Below are 21071 nucleotides of genomic sequence, written 5' to 3'. Positions count from 1 at the left end.
GAAACTATTTTTTAATTAATTAATTTAACTATTTTTTTTTTCTAATTAAATTAATGTATGTCTTTTTAGAGTCCTCGGATCAATTCAAATATGAAAACATAAACATAAACAAACTAAAATAAATAGCTATTTAAAAATAAAGCATCTAAACATAATAAATAAACAATAACATCAGTATATATTTGTTTTAAAAAACTTGGTATCTAGGCTGCCTTAAAATATGAAATTCACTAACTTTCAAAAGACAATAATTAAATAATTAAATGTTAAGTGAAACAGGACCGAATTCAATACTAATCTTCATTATGGTCTACAGTGATTTCCTTATGAAAACAAGCCACCATGATTTATCTTAAAGTGTATAAGATATACAGAGGGACTTTTCATCATATATGTTTTCTTCAGATTATAACAAAAGAAGGGTCTCAGTTTTAGAGTTTTAGCTCTCAAACAATGCATGCTGGGATGTCTGCTAATATGCTGATCACATTTCTTTAGAAACTTAATTTAATGAGTTGATTGAACACTGTACATTACATTCATTCAAGTCAGAAGGCTTTAGGTTAGAAGAACTTATGTTTATAAATTCCTAAGGGTTCTGAAAATAAAAACTAGAATCTTTACATTTAATTAGCATGAATAAGGCTAGACACGTGATGGTTATGGGAAAGTATATGAGTCAATTCAATGTCTTATGATATTGATATAATATTGACTTCATTTCATCAAAATATCGTGGTTGCATGGTGTAGATGGAGTTGAAAAGTTGTTTTGCCAGTGGCCACTAGATGGAGGTACTAGAATTAAGGATGCAATACGGGATGCTTCTGTGTACTATAGATAAAAATATACTGTCCATATCTTTAAATAGCCAAAGCTGTTGTCTCTGACAAACAGAAAGTGTGCTGACAAACCAGATATTGTATCACAATATTTATGTGTATTTAAATTATTATACTGGATTGATCTGAGATATCAGAGCGTCCAGTACTGAAAGTCTAAGGCTGAAGAAGTTGATAGAAGTTGCTAAAAAATGTCATATAGTACCCTTTAATGTGCCCTTCCAAAATACAGTGCTGTGCCATGGGGTGCTCCACTTGGTGGAAAATTATTTGGCCTCTACATGCCTGAAAATGGTTAAAATAGTTCCTTGTGTGTTTTGATTAGCGAGTTGTTGTAGCTGTTGTACAATAAAACAATTTTAATCTAAACCAGGAATTCACCTGAAATTCAGTATGATCTTCACCACACTGGTGCCCCGATACATGCAGGTGGTCCTGTTTTTATTTTTTTTCACCCCTGCCCCACCACTGTACACACACATACGCATACACACGTACATACATCCCCTGTATTATATGAAAAATCACTTAAAATTTTAAGGCAGTTTTAAGACACCAACTGCCTTGAGTTAAAACAAATACTTTGTTTTTATTTTTGTTGGCTTCTTGCAAGTATAAAGGCCCTGAAACAGGAAGAGAATTAGTCCCATCATTCATTCAAGCAAAGCAACAAAGCGGAACGTGACCTTTAGCGCATTACATTCCAAGTGGGAGAACAAAGTAAACCAGAATATGGGTGCAGCTAAAAAGGAATGTTCTCAGGTCCTAAAAGACAATGTAATGTCTCAGCAGCTTGGGACATAAAATAACCAGACCACCCACTCCAGGTGACCTGATTATCTAGCTGGTTCTTAGCTCACACTCATGTCAGAGAGATGTTACTGAGTCTTACTCATATTTCCTTTTGTTTTTTTGTAAGTCTAGCAGCTGCATTCTGGCGATATGTTGTCTGTCCAAATAAAAGGATTATATTGAGAGTACAAAGCAAGTACAGCAGGTAAATTATTGACTTCTGCACTGAGTATATGATGCAGTTTATTGGCTACTTGCAAATAATAAAGTCCAAAAACAGGAAAAAAAATAGTCCATCATCCAACCAGTTATCTAAAATTCAGATTCCATCACAAGAGAAAAAAACCTGGAGCTTTTTAGGAAGTTCAAAGAATTGACAGTTGAGTTGCAATTTCTGAATGTCACTGAAAATTGAAAGTGTGATATATATATAAAAAAAAGTAATTTGCATAATTTATAGTTGAAGGTCAGGTTCACACAAGTTACAAAGAAAGAAAAAAAAATGATCCAAGGTTACTATTATCACATCCCTCCCCTCGACCCCTTCATCCCTCTCCTTGACCCCAACATCCCTCCCCTTGAACCCTCCATTCTTATCCTTGACCCCTTCATCCCTCCCCTCAGTCCCTTCATCCCTCCCTTTCAACCCATTCATCCCTCTCCTCTCACTACATATAAAAATAAAACTTTTGCAGGGTGGGATTCATTTGATGGAAGCGATTCCCTCTGATCATGCAAACTTTTCCTTCTTCGCCTTCCCCCCTCTTCCCCTCCCCAGCAGAATGCCTGCATCTACTTTTACTTGTGTTGTGGCATCGGCTCACCCCCAGCTGAATGGCTCCAAGAAGTGCTGAGTATGTGTTGCTGAAGTGATCAAGATGCTTTTTTTGTAAAGCTGACTGCTGTTCCATTGGTATCTGTCGTGTCAGGAGATCCCTCCATACATGACCCTCATCGCATCCTTCCCAAATCCCATCAACAATCCAATAAAGTACCTGTTGTACTGAACATATGGTGTGGTTCTTGTTGCTAATAAAAAGCCTGTAATATGTCTATCTAAAGCAGAATTTATGCATGAATATTCATTTACTTTTAGGCAGCTTTGGCTGAGATAGTCCCAGAAACACCAGTCAGAGTCTTCTGGTCTGCTATCATCAGAGAGCTCTCCATTAAAAAATGCATGACGTGTTCCACACAAAATGAAATGGCGTGCCTCAGTCTGCAGTCACGCTTGCTCAACAGACAAGTGAAGCAAGTGCATACGTGTCATCCAATGACAGAAAAGAATGTGACTGTGCAAGATTTCATGGCATACACATATGCTGTGGATACATTTCTCGCCTTCAGCCATCCTATGAAAGCTGCCCTTAGTAACAGTGTTATGTGAAGCTCCGTGCAATAAACCTTGCACAGTAGGCTGAAGCAATGAGACTCAGAGATGATAAAACTACACACATTCTTTACTCAAGTTCAAGGACTGATACAAGAAAAAAAAAAGGATTAGGCATGCTACTTCAGTGTCCTCTTTTAAAAACATATTTTTATAGGATGGCTTTTAACTAAAGAGTCTCCTTGTCTGACACTTCTATTATTTTTGTCTTTTATTCTTGCTTAGATCTTGGTTGCCTTGGTACTACTCTGTTGTGCAAATACTCTGTGTGTTTTTGTTTTTAATGCTTGTGAAGCACTTTGTAAACCTGTTTTTTTAAGTGCCTTCAAACTGTTTAACACACACCTACAAACTGAATATCCCTCTCATACCATCTGCCAGTAATATGAAATAAAAGCATTTACATATCTTTGGTGAAAGTTTTGCACTCAAAATTGAAATTCACAAAGCAAGAGAAATCCATTGCATGACAAGGAATAATTCAAGTCCCTTTCATAACCAAGTAGGTCAGTCACGGTATAAATTACAACAGGTTGGGGGTTGATTTTAACATATAGATATTGCAGAGGCAAAGATGAAGACGGCACCATTGGAATCTATTTGAAGAGAAACAATAATGTGGGCCCATCAGAAAAACATCTCTTCCCTTACTCTCTGGCTTGACTTTTATTTTATTTTATTAAATTTCATTTATTTTTTCTTCTTCTTCTACCTCAGATGCTTTCATATTCTTGCTGGTCAACTGATGGTTTAATTATTTTATTATAGCTGATATAATGTTTTGTAAATAAAGTAAATGACGTAATTTCCCACACTGGATAAATTTGTCATCATTCCTCATAACCCAGGCACTCCTGGGTGTTGTGCTCTTGTCATGTTATCGCTCACCGAGGGCTCGTTTTTCACTGTAATGTATATGGAAACAACAGCTCTTTGGCCTGTTTACCTGGCCAGTGGCGCTCTCCCAAACTGGATAAACTGGTAAACATGTCTATCCAGTTATCTCAATTCAGACTCCATCCACTCCAAACCAACCTGGAACCTTTTGGTGAGTCACTGAAAACTGAATGTGTGACATTAAACAAAACAATACAAAAGAAAAGAAAAATTAGAATGGCAATTAAATGAGAAATTAAAGGGGCTAATTAGGGACGTAATACCAAAAGCTCATAGTACAATATTACTCTGTAAAAAAGTCCATGAAAATATTTAATGTCACAATATCGAAAAACAAAGACAATACTTGAAAAATTGTCCGTTATTGATTAAATTAAAAATAAATGTCACATGAACAGCATGTTTTGTAGGGATATTAATGATCAATGATTAAGTGAGTAACCTTTAATAAGAATTTAATCAATTAAAAATGTATCAATCAATAGTATAAAAAATGGCAGTAATTGCGCCTCAGTTGACGTTGGTTTGTTTGGAAGAACCATTTGTCGAATAAAGAAACGTAAACTTCAGTTTAAAACAAAAATAAATAAAAATGAAAATAACAAAAAAAAGAGGAAAAATGTGTTTTGTATCATATTAATTATTAATGAGTAATTGATTATTAGCATTTTCAACTCAATTAAGGAAACAAAATTATGTTTGTACAAAATGGTAAAACAAAAACAACACAGCTGTCCTTTTCTAAAATAAAACAAAAACAATAAAATAAAATAATTAACCATGTAATATCACAGTCTGGTACAGTATTGCTAATTCTTAATATAAACAGTTCTTAATAAAAAAGAAAATGTTGATGCATCTTTTAAATGTTGACATATGAAATTACTTCTGTAATATCAAAGCAATGCCAGGTGGTCTTGGTTTGTTTATTTAATTGTCAGTTCATTTACATGGTTGCATCACCAGTACATGTACAAATAAAAGAGCATCAATAATTACACAAGAAAGTCATGTGTGTCAATGTCTTATTTCTATTGTGGTCTTTGTTGTAATTAGAGATCTGTGTGCATGTGTGCTTGCACATAGAAATAATGGCACATGCCACCAGCAGTATATAACAGCAAATATAACACTAATGCACAAAAATATTCACATTTAACATAACAACAACAAGAATATGTTATCTAAAAGGGTTTGTAGTCTGTTTAATGCTATGAGGAACTTTGTTCCAATCCTGAGCACCTGTGCTGGGTTGCATAAACCATCTTAGGTTTCAAACTGAAGTTTGTCCCTTAAGCAAAATATTTCCTGAAGCAAAGGGGCATTGCGTAAAGCCTTATGAATTGTTTTACATGAAAAGCAAAACATGATATTCAATAAACTTGTCATATGCATGTAAAAATCTGAAAATTTGAAAAAGTAACTAAAGTTGTCAGATACATGTAGTGAGGTAGTGAAGTAGAAGTTGAAATTAGCATAAAATGGAAATACTCGAGCAAAGTTCAAGCACCTCAAAACTGTATTTCAATTACAGCACTATTTCGTTTTCTGCTGTGCCCTTTACAGAATGAGTTGCTGAAATGTGAAACTATGTGCCACAACCACAGGACGTCCTAGTTGACAGTAGTATGACACATTCAGTAAATACTGTATGCAGAATTTCAGTGTGGGGTAACATCTTTCCAATTATTCTGATGGAACACAATTTTGTTTGTAGAAAACAGAGGCAATTCAGATGAAACAGCCTTCGAGATGGATAGTAGAATGTTTGATGACAGGGGATACAGTACCAAGGTGGTTTTCTTGCCAGTTTTGTCTCCATGCACCACCCAGGGCTGAGTCAGCTAATTATAGGCAGCTAGCTCCATGGCTAACTGAGCTAACTTGCTAATGCCAGCTACATATAACAGCAGGCAGTGGTGAGTAGTAAACTAGCTAACTGCTAATCTGTCCATGAGGCAACTCTGTAAGCTAAATCACCTTGGTACTGTACTCTGTCGTCAAACTAGCCTTTCAACATTTAATGACATCTTTATGACAAGTCTAAATATAAAAGTACCACTTTAGTTGAAGTCCTAGGAGTGGGTTGTCTTTACTAAGCCTGGTCCTGACTGCTAAGTGAGTCTTAATTAAGACCAGTCTTTAGAATGGACTTTATGGAAGTTGCCACAGTTAAGTGCCCACTAAAACTATTTTTTCAGGATAAAACTGCACGTTTTAGGGTGTCCTTTTATTATGACCAGTCCGATAATAGCAATTCATAAGCATCGCTATATGCCAGACCTTTTCTTAGCAGAAATGCTCATTAACACAGATTTTAACAAATTTGTAAACAACATTGAAGAGAAATAATCTTCTGTGTGCAGAGAAGAAGTCTGACATTTTTTACTTCAACTCCTGACACATTGGGGCAAAATAGAAGCGTAATGTTTATATTTTTGTGATCTGGTAAATGTTCTTTAAGTTGGAGTTCTGTTAACCCCAGTACCATTTGTTAAGATCACGAAAAGCTTCATACTCTTTGTGGGTCTGTAAGTAACTACAAGTTCTGCAAGCATGCTCAAAGCCAAACCAAGTCCTTTGTACTTTAAACCTGTTTGCCCACTTAAAGTAGCTCATGTAGTCAGGATTGCTTTTGTCAAGGTAGAGTAGCCTGTCTGCCAGCTCCTTTGGTGTGGAAAAGTCATTGACATGAATGAAAGAATCTCCTGGGATAGAGTTCTCATAATTTTCTCTTGAAGGGCCCAGAACAACTGGTACGGTTCCCGCCATCAGAGACCTGAACAACTTCTCTGTGAAATAGTCTTTGTGAACTGAGTTTTCGAAGGAGAGGTAGAATTTACAACTAGCAACTATCTTCAAAAAGTCTTGCTCATTTACATGGTGGCCAAAGGCGTCTCCAAAAGTATGAATCTCGATGTGTTTTTTCATTTCATTGTAAAACTCAACTCTTTTAAACTGCGGGTTCCAGTTGCTCACAATCCAACAGACCAACTTGTCCTTCGTTGGCAATTTGAAACTCTCATCTTCAGGTGTGACTGGCGCCAGATACCCATAAGGCACGTGAATGCTTGAATCGCGTCGATAATTGCATGTCAAATTAAATAAGTTGTTTATCTGAGGGATTTGCAGTGAGTGTGCAGGTGACTCCATATTAAGCCACACCCATTTCTGAAACCAGGGGCGTGGCTCTGTTGGCATGCCTCCATGAATGTCCCTGTGGTGGAAGAGAACCCCGTGGGCTTTATTGTAAAGTGTCCTGTCACCTGTCAAGTGGCATTTCTGGACATTGAATATACTACAGCTGTGTTTAAAATTGGAACCAAACGGCCATATCCAGATCAATAAAATAGTGTCAGGCTCAGTATTTGCTGCTGCAGCCTTGATCTCCTGGGCGGCATCGGGTTGTTGGTTTATGAGGAGCTCTGTGGAACAGTTTGGACTTGATTCCCGGGTCTGCGCTCGCTCTGGACACGCAACTACAGGACAGGAGTAGTTGCTTCTCTCCTTGTGTACGCACAAAGTGCTGGATTTGATGTCAGCTTTGTAGTATGTGAAGAAAACAGCCAGAAAACACACCATCACCAGGCTGCTGAAGAAAAACGGGCGCAGAGAAATCCACCTGCAGGTTGGGGAGGTCATGGCTCACCTTTGGAGAATGAATAGAACCACTAATTATAGACAGAACATTTGATATGACATTGAACTGTGTTATTTGGTTGAAAGCAGGTGATTTTCTATGGGCATCAATTAAACACAGAAACAAACAAAATAAATTTTTTGTTTTCAAAGGGCCAAAGGTAATTTCAAATGTATTGCTAATTGCCAGTATTGAAATGTTAAGTCTCAAGCAGTTGAATCTGTAGCAGTTTTAAAGGCCATTTTAGCTATATGTCTGACAGAAAAATACTTGGTTCAATGATGTAATGATAAAAAAAACAAGGGTTACCTTACCTAGTGAGGCAGGAAAGGGTCAACAGCAGTCCAACACAGGCAGATAAGTCCAATGAGGCAGGCAGAAAATCCAAAGTCCAGAAAAAACCCACTAATCAAGGTCGAGAACAGGCAGGTAACAGGTCTCCTGTACAACAGATCAACAAAATTCAGATACGAAAACTAGAAAAGAAGACACAATACACACCGCAAGGACTTAATAATCTGGTGTGAACTAAAGGAACTGGAAATACATACTAGTCTACAGGGTGAGGGGCTGATGGGTTGGAAATGAGTAGAGGGTGGAGTAGACCACATTGCTGCAGGACTTATTAGAGAATAGTATCAAGTGTAACCTTGTGAAACTGGTTTGGGTTGGTACGCTTTGGGAATGGTTTCAGTCAGGAAAAGCTTGTCTGTTTTCAAAACCTGACTTAAACATGCAGGTATTTTACAGGTGTATGTGGGGCCTTAAATAAGTGTGTGTGTGGGGGAGGGATGTTAGCTATGTTTGATCCACTTTCATCTATGTTATATTATTGCATTATTGTGTTATGACAGGAACAAATCTCTAAACTACTGATTGCTCAACTTGTTTTTATCCCATGAACATATTCCATTGCATGGTAGCTCTGTAAATTAAAACGGTCTGAGCATTGCACAAGTTGTAGGTGTAGGAGCTGCGTGACCTTGTCTGGTAGTATGATCATGTCTGTTGTAATATAGCAAATCTTCTTCTAATCTCGTAAATAGGAGCAGGGCAAGGCAGCTGCCTCGGTGAACCACAAATTCAATCCCTTCTGTACACACCCTGCCTTCTTTAAGTGAGCTGACAGCATTTACACTGAAAGTTTGTTAAACTGTAGATCATGGTCAGTTACACTGAAAGCAGCACCAGTGTTTTTTAAAGCATCTATTTGGCTCAGCTGGTTCTCAGTTATCTGTGTTGAAGTTCCTGTGAAGTCAGAATTGATGTTTAAAAGTTGTTTTGAAGGTATGTATTGTATGTTTAGTTTGTATTTTCCTGGAAAACGATTACTCGAGGGCAAAGGCATATGTTCAGAATTTTTTATGTGGTATTATTGATTATAATTCTGAGTAGTTACTTAATAGTTACCCCATGATTACTTACCCTTAAATATTATTATTATTATTTTATTTTTTTTTTATTTAGTCACATCATATATATCTTTGTATGTTTTATCTTTTTTTTTAATTTTCTAGTTCTGTGTTTCTGTTTCTGTTATCTTTATAGTGAAGTTGTCCAGCCAAAGGTTTTCACACAACTGTACTTGTGAAACCCGTCTTGAATCTTGAATTTTGTGGCTTGGAAACTTACTATGTAATTAAAAAGGAGGAGACCAGTGGACACCTGATAATCCAGCCCACACATGTAAACTCACTGTGTAATTGTAAATTTATTTTTTTAAACAAAGGGGGAGAACAGCAAACGTTTTTTTATAAGTGTCCGCAAACCTTATTATTCTAATGCATTTGGAAGATTTAAAATAAACGCTAGGCTCCTCTGTACCTCATTAAACATTTAATTTTAGCTATGTTTCCTCTATGTTACATTATTGCATTATTGTGTTATGACAGGAACAAATTTTCTAAACTACAGACAAATTTCTCAACCTTTTTTTTTATTGCAAATCATACAAAGAAGCAGAAGACAGTCACAATCAATCCCTGCAGTGTGGCTGTAATGTTTATTGTTCATTGTTTAATGGGATCTTCATTCTCTTCTCTTCCTGGGATCCAAGCATGAAAAACAATACAGCACAAATATACCTCATACATGACCACAACACCTCCCACCCACCTTGCATCGTCCCTAACATTAATTTGGTCGATCACAGTACAAGACAATATCTTGTCTAATCACATTAGTAAACATCAGTTATAATCAGTGCTTATCATTGAGAACAAAATATTCAATAAATATATTGCCCTGCCATGTTCAAGGAAAATATACCAACAGCAGTGACGCTGATAAAAACTTCAACCAAACCAAACCAAACAAAAAAGAAAAGAAGAAAGAAAAATAGGAGGAAACAAACTCCTACCAGACTACAGCTTACAGATCATTCTCAGTAAAAAAGTATTTCTTACTCGTTTAGAAAGCATAAATGTTTTAGATCCTTTTTAAAATGTGCTTTGCCACTTGTTCACATTGTGTAGTAGCTCTGTAAAGTTGTAGGTGTAGGAGCTACACGACCTTGTGTAATCAGTCTGGAAGTATGACCGTGTCTGTTGTAATATAGATTAAATCTAAGATTGCAACAATTTTGTGAAGACGACTGTAGCTGTTCATCCAGTGTGACACTTAAAAGCTTTACTTCATGAAACTGCTCGAAAGCTACAGAACCCCTCACAGAGAGGAATAAAAGGAGCCCACACCTAAATGCATGACTGCACCCAAAAATTATATATATATATTATAGTTTTTTCCTGCCCAGGTAGACACATTCAAGTTCACTTTGCATGAACATCATTTTGTTCATTTAGACTGGGCTGCACTAACAAAGATTAATTTCTAATCTAATTGTTCTAATTACAGTTTATCAAAAAAATAAAAAAATAAAATAATAATAATAATAATAATAAAATCTCTGTTTAGTTAATCCAACTTCATTGTTGTAAACTGAAATTAAATGGGGTTTAACCAATGTGGAGAGGCTTGTTTTCTCAAATTTAAAATAAAAAAAATAAATCTGAGTGCTGTTGAGACCTAGTAGGTAAGTATAAACAGCGGAAGCCATTAACTTTCAGCTTCTCTGTATTCCTTAACAAAACATGTTTGCTAGCTGGCAAAAAAAATAAAAAATAAAACGTCACATTTTTTTGCTAGTTAGGTAAAAAATGTAAGAAAACATTCCAATGTTTGCCAGCTAGCAAAACAGTTATTTAGCTTTGGCTGGCTCGCCAGAGAAGCTATAGTTTCTCTTCCTTTATTGGCCAAATTAATGCAGCAGTGTGGCCAAAAATAGAAGGACTACAAAAACGGCCAGCAGCACAGCAAAGAAAAAACAGAGGCTGTGTTTTCACAGATAGAAACAAGATACACATTGTAGAGCTTACTGGCCCACATTCTAAACATTTTTGTGCAACAGAATTAAATTTAATCTAGGTTTTGAGTAAAAACTAAACTGAGATTTGAAGAGAAGCTTAAATTTGATTCTTGATTTTAAACTGCAGCTTTTTAAATTTTGGTGCTATGCCAGTAGCTAACCATAACTATTACACTGTTTAGTTTCCTGATGGACAGATAGCTTTAGCGTCTTAACTTGGAGCTGCCTTGATTTTATTGCACTTCATCATTTAACGGTTTGGTAGCACATCACATGGGAAATATGTTATATTGTGTATATAGATAACATATTCCAGGATGTCGTTGTTGTCAACCTGAGGAGACTGGTTCTTACTGGGTTAGCTTGCTGACTGCTAACCCCAGTACCATTTATTCAGATCATGAATAGCTTGGTACCCCCTGTGGGTCTGTAAGTAACTACAGGTTCTGCAAGCATTTTCCCTGCCAAACGCAGAAAATGCTACTTTAAACCTGTTCCTCCAGTCAAAGTAGCTCATGTACTCAGTTTCGTTTTTGTCAAGGTAGAGCAGCCTGTCTGCCAGCTCCTTTGGCGAGGGAAAGTCATCGATATGAATGAAAGAATCTCTTGGGATAGCGTCCTCGTAATTTTCTCTTGGAGGACCGAGAACTACTGGTACAGTTCCCAAGTTCAAAGGCCTGAACAACTTCTCTGTGAAATAGTCTTTGTAAACTGAGTTTTCGAAGGAAAGGTAGAATTTACAACTAGTAACTATGTTCGAATAATCTTGTTGACTCACACGTCGGCCAAAGGCATTTCCATAAGTTTGAATCTCAATGTGTTTTTTAAATTCTTCGTAGAAGCCAGCTCTTTTATGGTTTGGGCTCCAGTTGCTCACAATCCAACAGACCAACTTGTCCTTCGTTGGCAATTTGAAACTCTCATCTTCAGGTGTGACTGGAACCAGATACCCGTAAGGCACATGAATGCTTGAATCGCGTCGATAATTGCATGTCAAGTTGAATAAGCCATTTAGCTGGCCGATTTGAGATGAGTGTGCAGGTGACTCCCAGTTAAACCACACCCATTTCTGAAACCAGGGACGTGGCTCTGTTGGCATGCCTCCTAGATCTCCATGAATGTCCCTGTGGTGGAAGAGAACCCCGTGAGCTTTATTGTAAAGTGCCTTGTCGTCTGTCAAGAGGCATTTCTTGATGTTTAAATCGCTGCAGCTGAGATCAAAACTGGAACCAAACGGCCACATCCAGACCAATACAATAGTGTCGGGCTCGGTATCCTCTGTTGGAGCCTGGGTCTCCTGGATGACATTAGGTTGTGGAGTAATGAGCAGCTCTGTGGAGCAGTTTGGCCTTGATTCCTCGACCTGCGCTCGCTCCGGACACACAACTACAGGACAGGAGTAGTTGCCTCTCTGCAAGTAACTGTTGAAAGCGGGGAACTGGATGTCACTTCTGTAGTACGTGAAGAAAATAACTAGAAAACACACTATCACTGAGCCAATGACGATAAATGGGCGCAGAGACGTCCACTGGCTGGCTGGGGAGGTCATGGCTCACCTGTGGAGAATGAATAGAACCATTCATTAAAGACAGAACATTTGATATGACGTCTGGTTGTAAGCAGGTGGTGTGCTGTGAGCATCATTTAAACACAGGTACTTTCTGCAATTAGAGTAGTCAAGATTTATGTTCAAAGCACACACCTGAGAAGTTCATATATGGTATGTTATTGACTTATTTTGAATATTACAGGCTTTTCTGTTTACCTGTCTACATAATAATACAAAACTTACAAATTCCCAAAAAGTTGGGACCTTGTGTAAAATAAAAACAGAACGGACTCTTTGCAAACACTTTTCAACTTATATTCAATTCACTTATTCAGTCCTCTGTCTCTGTGTTGAAAACTGGTGATAAACATCGGTCGCCCCTTACTGTGGCAAGTTGTTGTTGTTTTTTTCTCTAAAGTCATTTTCATATCGAGGCATGCCCTTTATTTAAGTGCCAGTCCGTCCCTCCAGTAAAACGGCATTACAGCTTTCACTTTTCCCATTTCTTTGCTTCAGCAGGTCTTTTAATTTCACTGCTGATGCTGTTAAAAGGACAGATTTTCCTTTAAGGATCTCTGAAAGCAGAATGTCAAACTCTTTAAGTTCTTCTTTTTTCTCTTTGATGCCATTTTCATGAATGAACACTTCCAGACACATGAGGCAGGAAGTGCAGACATATATGGTATTACTGGGGCATTAACTATAATGATAATTTACAAGTCCCACCTGTGCAAACATAGACAGGTGGATTATTTACACAGGTGGATTATTTTACACTTAAGATATGAACGTTTGTTGAATCGGACGTGGCATGCTCGTATGAGCCCCAAAAAAAGTAAGAGAAATTTAAGACAAGAATACAAAAATGTTCTTGCATGAGACCCGGGGTTTTTAAACACAAAACTGCAAGAAATTCAGGGATTTCTCCATCTGCAATCCATAATATCATTAAATGATTCAGAGAATCTGTAGAAATCTTTGCACGTAAAGGGGTAAGGCCAAAAAACAATAATGAATGCCCATGACCTTTGACCCTCTCTGGCAGCACTGCATTAAAAACTGCATTAAAAGCCCACATAACTGTTTATGGGATACCACACGGAAAAACGTTTCTGGTAAACAAATTCCAACAAACAAATTCCAACCCTGCGAGTTAAGACCAGAAACACTGCTGACTTCCACTTGAAATAACGAACATCGTGACCTCCGGTTAGTTAGCTAGCTAACATTAGCTAACTCAAGATGCAGCTATACACTTTTATAAGTCCCCTGGCAACATCTTTTAACCATTTTCAACTGCTGTTTTTCTTTTATAGACCAGCTGAGCACATAACTAATTTATGATATATATTCTGTGTTAGATTTTTTTTGTTCTTGTTTGCTATGATACTTTTAACTATTGTAAAATGTCTTAAGGTATCCTGGAAAGCGCTCTATAAAATAAATGTAACCTAACATTATTATTTACACACTACTCTGCCAGCTGTCCGTCCTGCATTTGGCAGCTGTGGATCATCATGCTTGTGGCTTGTAAAACATGTCAGACTGCTGTCACTAAACTTGTTCATGTTTGCAGCTGGTTACATACTGCAAACACCACCTTAATGTGGACTTGTTAAAACATCCATCATGTGACTGCTTGTTTGCTGTTAGGCTCAAGGAAGAAAGACAGCAAAGAGATATCCTGCATGTTGCCCTGTACTACAAAGTACATTGTGCACCTTATGATAAAAACAGTGTTACAACCTAACTGGCAAACAAGTTGCAATCATCAATTCAAGGTTAAAGCATAAAAATAAAATAAGCATAAAATAAGCTTTACTGGTGCTGTGATCAATGAAAATTTTCGCTTTATTATTTTATCTGTAGTTATAATTAGTATTTTCTCTTATTTTTTTGTTCTGCTTTGGTGCCTGGTGAATAATTAAAGAAAAGGAATGTGCTGCTGTTCCCGTCTACCTCTGAATTACTGTCTAAACTGACACATTCCTCTCTGAGACACCCATCCAGCGACTGAGATCAAAAGCACTGGACCTGTATTTCACTGCAGTTATTGCCTACTTTTTAACGACTAACAATCACATTTAGTATGTCAAGGAAAAATCCCACGGAAAAGTTGATCTTAGTGTGGAATCCATTGATACCAAGCATTTCATATACCTCCTTGTACTTTCTGAGATGTACTTTTCTGTAACAGCTGGTGAGCACCAGCTCACCAGCTCTGTGTGGAAATACTTCAAATATTAAACAGAGAAGATGCAAACTGTGCGCTGCGCTGAAGGGATCAAATGTGCTGGACTGTAATATTTCTGGGTGAAGTACTGCAGCATGTGATGGATTTACATTCAGCAGCTGAACATTAACTTTATTAAATCGACTCTATTGACCATTGCAGAATGCACAGAACAGAAGAGAATATGGGATCTGTCTCAGTTCAGTATCATGACTGTGAAATCACCAGATGACTTGTTTTAAAGAATGCAATGACAGATAACAGTCAGTAAACTTTGCATTTTCATCTGCTTCAGTGACGGTCAAGCTGCATGTCCCATGGGCAGATTATATTATGTTAATTATAATGGTGATTAATGTTCAAATGGCGTTCTTCTGCCTCAATAATTATCAGTACCACTGGATAACACACTGAAGTGGTCAGGTTTGGAACCCACAAACATTGTGATTAGGGCTGCAGCTGTCAATTCTTGATTTGTGTTTTCTGCAGACATTACCACGTCTACTTTTACTTTAGTGCTTAAGTTAAAAGTACTATGTAAGGTGCTACAGTAAAAGTGAAGTTACTTGACTTTACTTAGTACTTTTACTTAAGCACTTTATGCAAGACATGGAGGATTTGGTGTATTTTTACATTGTGACATGAATGCTTTTACTTAAGTAAAGGCTCTATAGTAGTATAAGTATAATCCCTGTGACTGAGTGAATACAGTGTTCTACTTATGACATCGGCCACCACAAAATGATTTCATTTTTTTGGAGCTCACACCTCTCTCTGTTGTGTCTAGGAGGGAACCCTTGATTTGCAAAACTCTCGCAAGATTTGTTGTTTCTAGTAAAATAATGAAACTCCAGCAATCTTCCCCAGACATCGATCATCTTAGTAAACTTGTCATTGTACTGTCATGCACTATCATGTAAATGCAACATAGTGGTGTGAAAGGTAGCTATAGTACTTATTCTAATAACATCTATGTCATGTTCCTAAATTAGGTTTAAAAAATGATTAATGCCTAAAATTTATAAAGTGTGCCCATGTGGAATTCTGGGTTATTGCTGTTATGCACTAAAACTACCACGAGGGAAAACAAATAGAAAAGTTAGCTAGCCAAATGCCAAGACAGCAAGTGAGTGAGAAACAAACAAAATACAAACACAAAAGTAAGTTTGAGATGCCAGAGTCAAAAGAAGCAGCTTCCAAAAAAATATTTTTTGCCATTCCAGTGGATGTATTAAGGGTGCACATATGATGAAAGCAGAATTTATTTATTTTATTTGACAAATAATCAACCTACACCTGTGCTTTTTGTTTATTTGCTAATGCTAACATATAGACCTGAATATTCTCAGTGTGAAGGTGTGCTGTCAGACTGTATCATTTACTGTATTTGCATGTTTGAAGGTGAGTCATCACCTGTTAGTTTTCATCTGTGTGCGGGTGTGTCATCACCTGAGAACCTGTATATATATTGTTCATTCATGTGAAGGTGTGCCCGTCACTGTTTGCACTGTTTGTTTGATAAGTCACATACATATAACATTTATTATTATTATTGGCTGCAAATTATGTGCCTGTTAACAGATTTAAACTAAACTGCACAACATAAGACTAACATATCTGGTGTTAAATATTACAATTACACTGAAAATTAGTATTTTATACAATCAGGTGTTTGCTGTCAGCAGAGAGCTGAGGTTCAAAAAACTGCGGCTCATGAGGATACTTTTGCCCATGTGTGAATGACGTCAGAGCAGGTCAAAATCTAACCGGCATGCATTGTGCAGCTATCGCCGGTGGTGGATTGTCTCGGACGCGCCTGCTCTTTCTGCCTGCCATGATGACTCCTCCTCTAAATCACGGTGGCTGTTTTGCTGGATACTTTAATTTCTTTCATTCACTGACGTTACGTTACGTATTTGTTGTCTTGTACTGGGCGTGAAGTCACTCATGCAGTGTTTCACACAGAGATTTTGCTTGTGCAGACACGCAGGGTTATTTTGTCACAAACTTTTTAATTTTTTTACCCGTGATTGATCAGTGATCAATCTGCCCTCCTCTTCCTCCATAACCTGTTCACTGTGCTGTGAGATAATTTGAGTTTCTGATATAAACACACACATACAGTCTCATGTTTACTGTAAAGGACACTTAAACGGTTATATAACGTTATAAGCGCGCCTGGTTGGTGTCGGCGTCATTCAGGAACAGGTTGGTTCCAATCGTTTTAACAAACTCCGTCAAGTCTCCTTCACATGCAGCTTCTCCGCTGCTGTGAAACCCGAATCGTCGTATTTTAAAACATCATGCTGATGAAGAAAATCAACAGATCAGACGCGGGCAGGGAGAGAAAAACGCACAGATCTCGCTCCGTCTCTGTGCGTTACGCGTGTGTGCGTCCGGACGAGCTGCGTGCGGGAGAGACGCTGCAGCCGTGTGATAGTAACTTACAACAAACCTTCAACCTGTTAATTCTCCGGTCTTTATTAACTTAAATAGCTCTGGGACCAGTTTAATATCGAGTTTCGGTATCCAGTCCCTACGTGTGAATCACAGTGCGCTGTATAGTTGCCCAGATTTAAACTTTTTAATAACCTTGAGGAATCGTTTCAGCCTTGAGTGAGCCTCTGTGCCAAAGGCGTCATTTTAGGGAAAAATATGAATACCTTCTCCTCATCCTCAAAAAATATGTTATTATTTAGCTGAAAGATTAGCCTTATTCATGATGACTGGAGTTTAAAGCTTTGGTGCAACTGAAAATTCAATCAATCTTAAGATAGTTTAAAAGTTTAATGCAACATAAATAAATTATTTAATCTGGTATAAACCCAGCCACCCAGCCTGATGTTGATATATTATATTTAAATGGTCAAATATGTGAATATACTCACGTCACCCATTACTGGTGGAAAGTGTCACTCTACATGGGTATACTGTGTTGACATGGTGCAAATATTCTTAATACATATCTACTATTTTTCTAATACATTTCCATTGAGTTGTTCTTTTATATAACTCAGTAAAATAGGGACATGATGGTAATATTTTCTGTCTTGTAAGGGTGAAATGTAAGGCTTAAAAAGATGAATCTATAGCAATTTTAAAGGCCAACTTAAATTTATTTCAATGGGATTCAATGATTTAATGATCAAAAAAAAGGGGGCAAAGGCTTACTGAGTAGTGAGGCAGGCAAAGGTCAAAAGCAGGAAAGAAATCCAACAAAGGCCAGTAGATCCGAGAGGGTAGGTAAAAAAAAAAAAAAAAAGTTAAAAAATCATTAAGCAAGATCCACGACAGGAAAGTTGGATGTCTCCAGGATGACAGATAAAAAAGCTTGAACAGAGACACCTCATCAGACAGCATACAGTATACTGTCTTACTGGAATAATACAGAGACAAGTGAAACGTAGGTGGAGTCGGTCAGGTTACCGATGAAAACATGGATGATATGAGGAAGTATAAGCCTGCTAAACTGGTTCGAGTTGTCACACTGGCAATGCTGGTTACCCTGTCTGGAAGGTTATTACTTTTTTCCAAAGCTTGAGCTGAATATACTTGTCATACTTGGCCCTGGACAGCAGCAAGCAAAAAGGTACAGCCCAATGCCAAAAAAGTTGGGACGTGTACAAAACAAATAAAAGCAGAATGCAATGATTTGCAAAAAAATATTTGACCTGTTCTCAGTTGACGAGTACAGTTAAAAAAAAAAAAAAAAAGACAAGATATTTTTTATATTCAACCTGACTAACTTTATTGCAACATTTTCCAAAAATGGTGGGACAGGCGCAGGATTGATGGGGGCCTTCAAAGATTCAGAAACACCGTACAATCATGCTTCTGAAGAAAAATGATTAACATATTAGCAGACATCCCAGCATGCATTGTTTGAGAGTTAAAACTCTCCTGAGACCCTTCTTTTTGAAAGTTTTATGAGAACATATAAACTGTGATGCAGCATCGATTTGACAGTGGACAATGGACTGGTTTTGCAGCAAATATTTAAATTTTCCAGACCAGGAAAAACACAGGTGGACTTCGTAACAGTCGTTGCATCAGCCCCCTCCTAAATCCCGCCTCCTTTTCACATTGGAACCCTGGTCAACTTTTCTTTTCCTATTTCTCTTTTAATACCTCCTGTACTGGCTGGCATGTCTATATTGGAAAGAAACCCTAATTTAAAAAAAATGTTGCTGGGGGACCTGTAAAAGCAACATATATAGCCTATAGTTTCATCTTAAATTAGCTACATCACTGCTAACTGCTAGCTAATCCACATAAATTGTTAACTAGCTTGCTAGCTACCATTTTTAATATGGTTATAGCCTAAGGTCCCCAGTAACATCTTTAAACCATCTTCATAATTTGATTTCTTTTCAACATAGAAAAGTCTAGTATAAAGCATATCTGAGTACAGGGAACAGGAAAGAAGAAAGTTGGCCGAGGTTCTGCTGGGTGCCTTTGCTCAAGTGGCACAAAACAAAAAGGGGCAGGTCTTGGGCAAAGTCAACTGTCAAACTGCTCACCAAAGAAAAAAGGAGTAAAAGCAACATATTCTTTAAGTTAGCTAATGTATGCCAGCTAACTAGCTAACCAATCTACATCAATCATTAGTCATGTTAACATTAAAAATTTCACTTTTTAATTTTTTTTTACTTTGTTTTATTAGCAGCATAACTATAATTCTTATGACTTCTGTTATTAGAATTGTTGCTATTACTATTATTATTATTACTACCAAAATAATTTCTATATTATTTTTGTTACTGTTTAATGTATGTCCTGAAATGCTCAACAAACAAAACTGCAAAAAAAAGAAAGAAAGAAAGAACAGAAAAGAAAAGAAAAAGCACAAAGCATATCTGAGTTCAGATAACAGCAAAGAAGAAAGCTCGCTACAGGAGCACAAAAGAAAAAGGAGCGGGACTTAGGAAGGGTCAGCGGTTAAACGGCCCACCAGGAAAATCTCCACCTGTCGGGCCAGTCCCAACAATGGTACACTCTAATAGGGCTTTATTTTAAATAAGGCTAGAGACTGAAACACAAGACCTGAGGTCCTGAGCTCTCACGCCAACACTCGCTTCACACCATTCTTACATAAGAATCACTATCTCCCACAAACAAGTAACAGGATCTCTCATCTGTTCACTATCGCCCTTCACGTTCAAACATACAACTGTAGCTGTGTATGCATAAAGGACTGAACACATGCCAGAAAGGTGCAACAGGAAAGCAGTGAAGTAATCATTTAAACCCTACAAAATTATAAAATGCTTAGAGCCACAAAAAAAGAGAACTTTGTTTAATGTTCTGAGGTTGTGTGTGGATGTGTACAGCCATAAAATCTTCCAAATATATAACTTTCTTTAAACAGTAAAAATGCTTTAAAGTGAGGCTGATATAAATGCAGGGTTAGGTAATCTTTTTTCCTCGTTTTGTTTGAGAGAACGAGATTAGAATAGAAAAAGATAAAGACAGAGCTTCTTCTGTGAAATAAATCAAACACCTTTAATTTAATACATTCATGTAATAAGAAGGAGATCACCAATCTCACCTGGAAGTAGAATTGCAGTGCAATTAAAAGAACAAAATAGAACAAAAAGCCTGCAGAACTTTTCCTGACAGCGTGGATCCTGTAGATGACACATTCACAAGAAAACTTCCTTCTCTCCCTTCTTCTGAACTCTCATATAATATATGAGTCTCTAATGACAGTGCTTACCTCACAAGTTGGCACTTGTTCATGGTCACCTGGAGGCGAGCAAACTGGCTGGGTGTTTGACGAGGTGTAACATTATGTCTGACTTAGAACGAAAAGTTACAACCAGTTTCAGGTTACGACGAGTGCGCCGCTTAGACTTAATCCCCGTGTGTGTTACCCCTGGAGGTAACGTTTATGCCTATGGAGCAGGCGTAACTTGGAAACTTACATGGTGCCCACTGTTGTAAGTGCAGTGATAACGCTCATAATCAAATTTTACGCTGACTAGGTGCAGGAAAGTTTGCTTTAGTTTTATGTTTGACCAAAGACTGTGTGTGACGGCAATAAGAAGACCTTCCACTGGGACATTTGCCTGACGGTTTGCATGAAGTAGACACTCAAAGGCAGTAGGATTTACCCTAGTTAGATTTTCTTTCAAGTTCACCTCACATTCTACACACAACCACTTTGACTTTGTGAAATACAATGTACTGCACATAAATAACACACAAATCACAGGCTGGGTTGCACCAATAAAGCTTGAAATTAAGAAAGATTGAATTGGAGTTTAAAGTTTTGGTGCAACAGTACACTGAGGTTTCTTAATAGGCTAAGTAAGCTTTAGCTAGCTAGCAAAAAATGTTCTATTAAATTTTTAGTTAGCTAGCA

At 37.4% G+C, this 21071-nt stretch overlaps 2 protein-coding genes across 3 annotated transcripts; both read right to left on the bottom strand.

Annotated features, from left to right (window-relative positions):
- Positions 1-4946: 4946 nt before the first annotated feature.
- Positions 4947-7591, bottom strand: LOC146306983 (4-galactosyl-N-acetylglucosaminide 3-alpha-L-fucosyltransferase 9-like). Its single transcript, XM_084710817.1, has one exon. The coding sequence runs from the start codon at positions 7561-7563 to the stop codon at positions 6397-6399; it is 1167 nt and encodes a 388-aa protein (XP_084566943.1). The 5' UTR covers positions 7564-7591; the 3' UTR covers positions 4947-6396.
- A 3304-nt stretch (positions 7592-10895) lies between these two features.
- Positions 10896-20393, bottom strand: LOC146306982 (4-galactosyl-N-acetylglucosaminide 3-alpha-L-fucosyltransferase 9-like). Of its 2 annotated transcripts, none has more exons than XM_084710816.1 (2): positions 20256-20393; positions 10896-12481 (listed from the first exon to the last, which is right to left on the bottom strand). In XM_084710816.1, exon 2 carries the CDS (start codon positions 12472-12474, stop codon positions 11299-11301), a length of 1176 nt encoding a protein of 391 aa, XP_084566942.1. In that variant the 5' UTR covers positions 12475-12481; positions 20256-20393; the 3' UTR covers positions 10896-11298. The 2 variants fall into 2 exon arrangements, with proteins under 2 accessions (XP_084566942.1, XP_084566940.1); XM_084710814.1 differs by lacking the exon at positions 20256-20393 and adding an exon at positions 17879-17969.
- Between the last annotated feature and the right edge of the window lie 678 nt (positions 20394-21071).

Source organism: Lutjanus erythropterus, chromosome 22, assembly GCF_056507025.1.
Source record: "Lutjanus erythropterus isolate fLutEry1 chromosome 22, fLutEry1.hap2, whole genome shotgun sequence".
Taxonomy (NCBI): Eukaryota; Metazoa; Chordata; class Actinopteri; order Lutjaniformes; family Lutjanidae; genus Lutjanus; species Lutjanus erythropterus.
Note: the sequence above shows the minus strand (reverse complement) of the source record. Positions and strands in the feature narration are given on the sequence as shown.